The sequence below is a fragment of the Staurois parvus genome, unplaced genomic scaffold (assembly GCF_062004578.1).
Source record: "Staurois parvus isolate SC_StPar_1 unplaced genomic scaffold, SC_StPar_1.0 ptg000874l, whole genome shotgun sequence".
NCBI lineage: Eukaryota > Metazoa > Chordata > Amphibia > Anura > Ranidae > Staurois > Staurois parvus.
Genome location: NW_028318670.1, coordinates 597,721 through 605,029, shown reverse-complemented (window position 1 = coordinate 605,029; position 7,309 = coordinate 597,721). Strand labels below are relative to the sequence as shown.

At 47.0% G+C, this 7,309-nt stretch overlaps 1 protein-coding gene across 1 annotated transcript; it reads right to left on the bottom strand.

Moving 5' to 3' along the window:
* Window positions 1–3,230: 3,230 nt before the first annotated feature.
* Window positions 3,231–5,303, bottom strand: LOC149443128 (uncharacterized). The gene has a single exon (XM_089655890.1). It carries the CDS (start codon window positions 4,910–4,912, stop codon window positions 3,695–3,697), a length of 1,218 nt encoding a protein of 405 aa, XP_089512016.1. The 5' UTR covers window positions 4,913–5,303; the 3' UTR covers window positions 3,231–3,694.
* Window positions 5,304–7,309: the final 2,006 nt, after the last annotated feature.

Here is a 7,309-nt window from a genome sequence, read left to right as displayed (position 1 = left end):
ATCCATATCAGTATAGAGATCCAGCAGGAGATTCCTCCCCATTGGGATCTGATGGGTATTCAGAGTCTTCCTCTCATTTTTCTAAACCGTGTCCATACATCAGAGGCTTCAACATACCAAGTTAGTTCTCATATTTGACAAGCATCAACATAAAGTATACAATTCTTAAAATAATCGTTCATAATATTTTAAAGAACATGTCTGATAAAAAATGGAGATATACATCCTATAACTCAACGCGTTTCGTATATATTATGTTCACATCCTCAGGTGTAGATGCCTTCCACATATTGTCTGTAAACTACAAAATGGCGAAAATAAATTATTTTTATATACGTGTAGCACTACCCCCTTAGGATTCGCCAAGTCCTGGGTCCCCCTATGGATCTGCACAACCAGGCAACTCACATTTTCCTCCACACTTGCACTCCAGAGACAGTCCTCGAGCTTGTTCTTGTGATTCCACTAAGGGGTATTGAACTAGGATGGGGTTGAGTAGTGTATGGGATGCCCAGGGAACTACAAATATCTCCTTAGCAACCAAACTGTCTCTTCTTGAAGAACTCTCCAGCCCTTCTGGTGCACCACCCCAGACCCCAGATGAATTCTCCTGTCCACCCAGCTGCCTGAGGGAATCCCTGGAATGGTGACAGGTCTGAGGGCTATAAACCCTGAAATTGTGAAAGGTCTGAGGGATAAACCCTTCGATGAAAGATCTGAGGAATAAAACTCTGGAATGATGAAATGTCTAAAGGATATAAACCCTGGAATGGTGAAAGGGACCCACTGTAAATCAACAGTCCCAGATGGGGGCTAGCCAGTTTTCCCACCCTCCCCTTATCTGGCCCAGGGGGTGAAGGATCACTTACTCAGTCCTCTCCCGTGATCTTGATGGCTGCCTTAAGGTCTGACGCTGGGCTGGCTCCTTCCCTGCTTCCCATGCTGTCCTCTCTCAGGTGATGGTTGAGGCTGAAAGATCCTCCTTCCCAGTACCTGCCTGCAGGTAGGCCCTTCCCTGGGCCCCCTCCCAGCCTCCAGTATCCACTCCATCCCCCACCCGACAATACTCCCCTGCTGTTCAGGTTCTCTCATATTCAAGGACTATCCTGGCCCCATGCCAAGCCACTTACTTGGTGATTGGCCAAGATCCCATAAGTATGCAGATCAGACTCCTCACCCCCACCCACTGCCTTTTGGAAACGTCTCAAGTTTCTAGAGCAGGAACTGACCTGCAGAGCCCTCAGCCCTGGCATAAAGAGAACCTGCTTGACTCATCCCATGCTGACTCACACCAGGCTGCCATCCAGCCTTTAGCTGCAAACCTGTCTAGCTCCCCTAGCTAACTAGAGGGGCACTACATGCGCTGTTATATAATACTCCCAATGTAAGAGACCACTACACTGACCACTGATATAGGGGGTCCTTCTCCCATCGGTCACCAATGTAAGGGATCACTACACTGACCACTGATATAAGGGAGTCCTTCTCCCATCGGTCACCAATGTCAGGGACCACCACACTGACCACTGATATAGGGGGTCCTTCTCCCATCGGTCACCAATGTAAAGGACCGCTACACTGACCACTGATATAAGGGGGTCCTTCTCCCATCGGTCACCAATGTAAGGGACCGCTACACTGACCACTGATATAAGGGGGTCCTTCTCCCATCGGTCACCAATGTAAGGGACTGCTACACTGACCACTGATATAAGGGGGTCCTTCTCCCATCGGTCACCAATGTAAGGGACCGCTACACTGACCACTAGGGATGAGCTCTGCGTTTTAGAGAGTAGGAATAAGCTAATCGTGTGACCCAAACTTTGGCAGTGCCACCCTCCACTGCAATCAGAGATAGTGACCACTGCACTCTGTACACTGGGCTGTATATGACTTGTTTCTGGCCACTGCTCTGTGTATGAGGCGGTTTATGATGTTCTTCTAATTACTGGCATTCTGTACGATGGGCTGAATATGATATACTTCTGACCACTGAACTCTATACATAGGGCTTTGAATGATATACTGCTGACCCCTGCACTATATACACAGGGCTGTATATGATATACCCCTGACCTCCGCACTATATACACAGGGCTGTATATGATATACTCCTTACCCCTGCACTCTATACACAGGGCTGTATATGATATACTCCTGACCCCTGCACCTGGTCTGTATATGATACTCCTGCCCCCTGCACTCTATACACAGGTCTGTATTTGATATACTCCTGACCCCAGCACTGCATACACAGGGCTGTATATGATATACTCCTGACCCCTGAACTCTATACACAAGGCTGTATATGATATACTCCTGACCACTGCACTCTGTACCCTGGGCTGTATATGATATACTCCTGACCCCTGCACTCTGTACCCTGGGCTGTATATGATATACTCCTGACCCCTGCACCTGGGCTGTATACGATATACTCCTGACCCCTGCACCTGGGCCAGCATTCCTGGTTAACTGTACACAGATGACTTGTACAGCGTTACCTACCAGCCATCTTTGGATACCCGTTTGCCGTCATCGCACAGACACTCACTATTTATTGTTCATTCATTACATATTTTATTAGAATTTTACTTTGTACAAAGATTACAGTCATAGAATCGGGACAGTAAAGGCAGAAATCCGATTGGTCGGGAAGATCCCTTGTCTGGAATGTGGAGGCGGAGTCAATATTGATTGGCGTACAATACACAACGTGTTCCATTGTTATAACAAAGTGTGGTAGGAAAGATCCCGACATAGACAATGGGGGGAGGGGACATTGGTATGACATGGCTTAAGTGCTCTGGATTGTCATACACCTGGTGAGAGACCACCAGAACAAGGGCTGGTGAGGGCAAACTGAAAGCCTAGGGGAGCACCATAACCATGTCATACCAATGGTGAGAAGCCTTGACCCTTCCTCATGATCTAAGGAAGGGGCAAGTCCCTGAAACATGTTCTCATGATGACCGGCTTCTCTCTTTTGGTATGACATGGCTTGAGTGCTCCCCTAGGCTTCCAGTTTGCCCTCACCAGCCATTGCTTGGATGGTCTCTCACCAGGTGAATGACATGACAATCCAGAGCACTCAAGCCATGTCAAACCAATGGAGAAAAGCCGGTCATCATGAGAACATGTTTCAGGGACTGGCCCCTTCCTCAGATCATGAGGAAGGGTCAAGGCTTCTCTGCTTTGGTATGACATGGTTATGGTGCTCCCCTAGGCTTCCAGTTTGCCCTCAGAAGCCCTTGTTCAGGCGATCTCTCACCAGAGACCACCGGATCTGGGACATGTGACGTCCGGAGGACACGTCATCTTAGTGACTCCAGCGGCTGCCATCCACACACCCTTCCCACTGTCCTGAGGCTCCTGGGTCCTCCTCCAGCTTCTGCGAATGTGTTCCTCCTCCCCGCTGGCTTGGTGACGTGTCAGTCTGGGCGCTCCTACATGTCATGCTTTCTAACACAACATTAACACAATCCAGCTCTTCCTGGGATTGTGACTCTATTGACTTCCACGGGGTTGGGAGCGCTCCTTTGTTTGTTGGGTTTCTTTCCCCCCACGAGAGCTGGGATGTCCAGCAAAATTCATATAGAAGACATTTCCCGCACTCAAGACACTAATACACCTTGAGGATTGTGTGGGACCCCTGCTGAGCAGGAAGGCAGGACTTCAGTGAGGAACATTTCCCTCACTCAGGACAGGAACGTGGCTTCTCCCCCGTGTGAGATCTCTGATGTCTGTAAAGACTGAACCTCCTTGAAAAACATTTCCCACATGCAGGACAGGAATATGATCTCTCTTCTGTGTGACATCTCTGATGTTCAGAAAGACTGGGCTTAGTCGAAAAACATTTCCAGCACTCAGGACAGGAATACGGCTTCTCCCCTGTGTGAGATCTCTGATGTGCAGAAAGACTGGACTTATCTGCAAAACATTTCCCGCACTCAGGACAGGAATAAGGCTTCTCCCCTGTGTGAGATCTCTGATGTCTGTAAAGATGGGGCTTCTGTGAAAAACATTTCCCACACTCAGGACAGAAATACGGCTTTTGTTCTGTGTGAGATCTCTGATGTCTGCAAAGACTGGACTTCACTGAAAAACATTTCCCGCACTCAGAACAGGAATACGGCTTCTCCCCTGTGTGACATCTCTGATGTCTGTAAAGAAGGGACTTCTGTGAAAAACATTTCCCGCACTCAGGACATGAATATGATTTTTCCCCCGTGTGAATCATCTGATGTCTGATAACATCTGATTTATGACAAAAACGTTTCCCGCACTCAGCACAGGAATATGGCTTTTCCCCTGTGTGAGACCTCTGATGTTTGGCAAGTCGTGATTTATGTGAAAAATATTTCCCACATTCAGCACAGGAATACAGCTTCTTACCTGTGTGAGTCCTCTGATGAGTATAAAGATCGGAATTCCATGAAAAACATTTCCCGCACTCAGCACAGGAATATGGTCTCTCACCTGTGTGAGTCCTCTGATGAGTATAAAGATTGGACTTCCGTGAAAAACATTTCCCGCACTCAGCACAGGAATATGGTCTCTCCCCTGTGTGAGATCTCTGATGTGCAGAAAGACTGGACTTATCTGCAAAACATTTCCCGCACTCAGGACAGGAATAAGGCTTCTCCCCTGTGTGAGATCTCTGATGTCTGCAAAGACTGGACTTATCTGCAAAACATTTCCCACACTCAGGACAGAAATACGGCTTTTGTTCTGTGTGAGATCTCTGATGTCTGCAAAGACTGGACTTCACTGAAAAACATTTCCCGCACTCAGAACAGGAATACGGCTTCTCCCCTGTGTGACATCTCTGATGTCCGTAAAGATGGGACTTCTGTGAAAAACATTTCCTGCACTCAGGACATGAATATGATTTTTCCCCCGTGTGAATCATCTGATGTTTGATAACATCTGATTTATGACAAAAACGTTTCCCGCACTCAGCACAGGAATATGGCTTTTCCCCTGTGTGAGACCTCTGATGTTTGGCAAGTTGTGATTTATGTGAAAAATATTTCCCACATTCAGCACAGGAATACAGCTTCTTACCTGTGTGAGTCCTCTGATGAGTATAAAGATTGGACTTCCATGAAAAACATTTCCCGCACTCAGCACAGGAATATGGTCTCTCACCTGTGTGAGTCCTCTGATGAGAATAAAAATCGGACTTATCTGAAAAAAATTTCCCGCACTCAGTACAGGAATACAGCTTCTCCCCTGTGTGCAATCTCTGATGTTTGTAAAGATTGGATTTCAATGAAAAACATTTCCCGCACTCGGGACAGGAATGTGGCTTCTCACCTGTGTGAGTTCTGTTATGCACAATAAGACGGGATTTAAAACGGAAACATTTCCCGCACTCAGGACAGGAATGTGGCTTCTTACTCATTTGAGATCTTTTATGCAGAATAAGACCGGATTTATAGGAATACGACTTCTCCCCCACGTGAGACCTTTTATGCCTAATGAGATGGGATGTAAAACGGAAACAATTCCCGCACTCAGGACAGGAATACAGTTTCTCTCCTGTGTGAGATTTTTTATGCACAATAAGACGGGATTTAAAACGGAAACATTTCCCGCACTCAGGACAGGAATGTGGCTTCTTACTCATGTGAGATCTTTTATGCAGAATAAGACCGGATTTATAACGGAAACCCTTCCCGCACTCAGTACAGGAGAACCTCTTCTCTGTTGGAAGGACGGCCCGGTTCCGCACAGTCTGAGGTTCCTCAGGATATGAGGAATCCGATGGTTCATCTACACTGGGTGGTGCCGGATGGACATTGGAGGGAGCCGGGTTTTCTCCTGGACTATACTGTGTGATGTCCTCATCTTCTACTTTCCAGTTTGGAGACAAAGTGAGACAATCCTCGGAGGTTTTCCTCATCTCCCGGCCAAATACAAAGACAAAGAGGATTACTACACAGGGGCCCCACCAGAGATCAGAGAGTGAGGATGGGGGGAGGGGGACCAAAAGGGAGACTGGACTGGTCCTGAAGACCACCATCATTGGGATATTGGCTCCTCCCCCATCCTGAAGACCACCTTCATTGGGGTGTTGGCTCCTCCCCCATCCTGAACACCACCATCATTGGTGTATTGGCTCCTCCTCCATCCTGACCCATAAGACCACCATCATTGGCTCCTCCCCCATCCTGAAGACCACCATCATTGGGTATTGGCTCCTCCCCATCCTGAAGACCACCATCATTGGGGTATTGGCTCCTCCCCCATTATAACTTTCTGGTTGGAAGATGTGATCACATTATTATCACCATGTAACAGTCTGTGCTCCAATCACATCATCCAATATAAAATGTCCAGCTGGTAGGAAATGGGGGGAACAGAGGAGAAGACATATTATGTGTATATATAGCAGTGGGGGAGAGCAGAAGTCAGGAGTATGTAATGTACAACATGGAGTGTATAGTGCAGGGGTCAGGAGTATGTAATGTACAACATGGAGTATATAGTGCAGGGGTCAGGAGTATGTAATGTACAACATGGAGTATATAGTGCAGGGGTCAGGGGTATGTAATGTACAACATGGAGTATATAGTGCAGGGGTCAGGAGTATGTAATGTACAACATGGAGTATATAGTGCAAGGATCAGGAGTATGTAATGTACAACATAGAGTATATAGTGCAGGGGTCAGGAGTATGTAATTTACAACAGAGTATATAGTGCTCTCTCCTTTCCAATAAAGTCTCCTCTTACCCGGTGATGTGAGGGGCGGCTGATTGTCCATCATGACGTCCTTGTAGAGGTCCTTCTGTCCCTTAGAAAGAATCATCCCTCCATACTCATCATCCTCTTCTTTAACAACAATATTATAATCTTCGACGTTTTCACTCTAAATATATAATAAAATGTACATTATAACAAGAAAGCTTGAGGAACAATCACTGATAGTTGTGATTTGTACATCATCTACCTGATGATGGTGAGGGATGGTGTGACCTTCCTGTGTGGAATCCCAGGAATACAGAGGACAAGGACATCTCTCTGGTGGGTTCCCATGACTGGATCCATCTACTTGATGATGGTGAGGGATGGTGGGATCTTACTGTGTGGAATCCCAGGAATACAGAGGACGAGGACATCTCTCTGGTGGGTTCCCATGACTGGATCCATCTACCTGATGATGGTGAGGGATGGTGTGACCTTCCTGTGTGGAATCCCAGGAATACAGAGGACGGGGACATCTCTCTGGTGGGTTCCTGGTATTAGGTGGCTCCATCACATCCTTGTGTCCTTCTGAAAACTCCACCATCACTCCATACTCC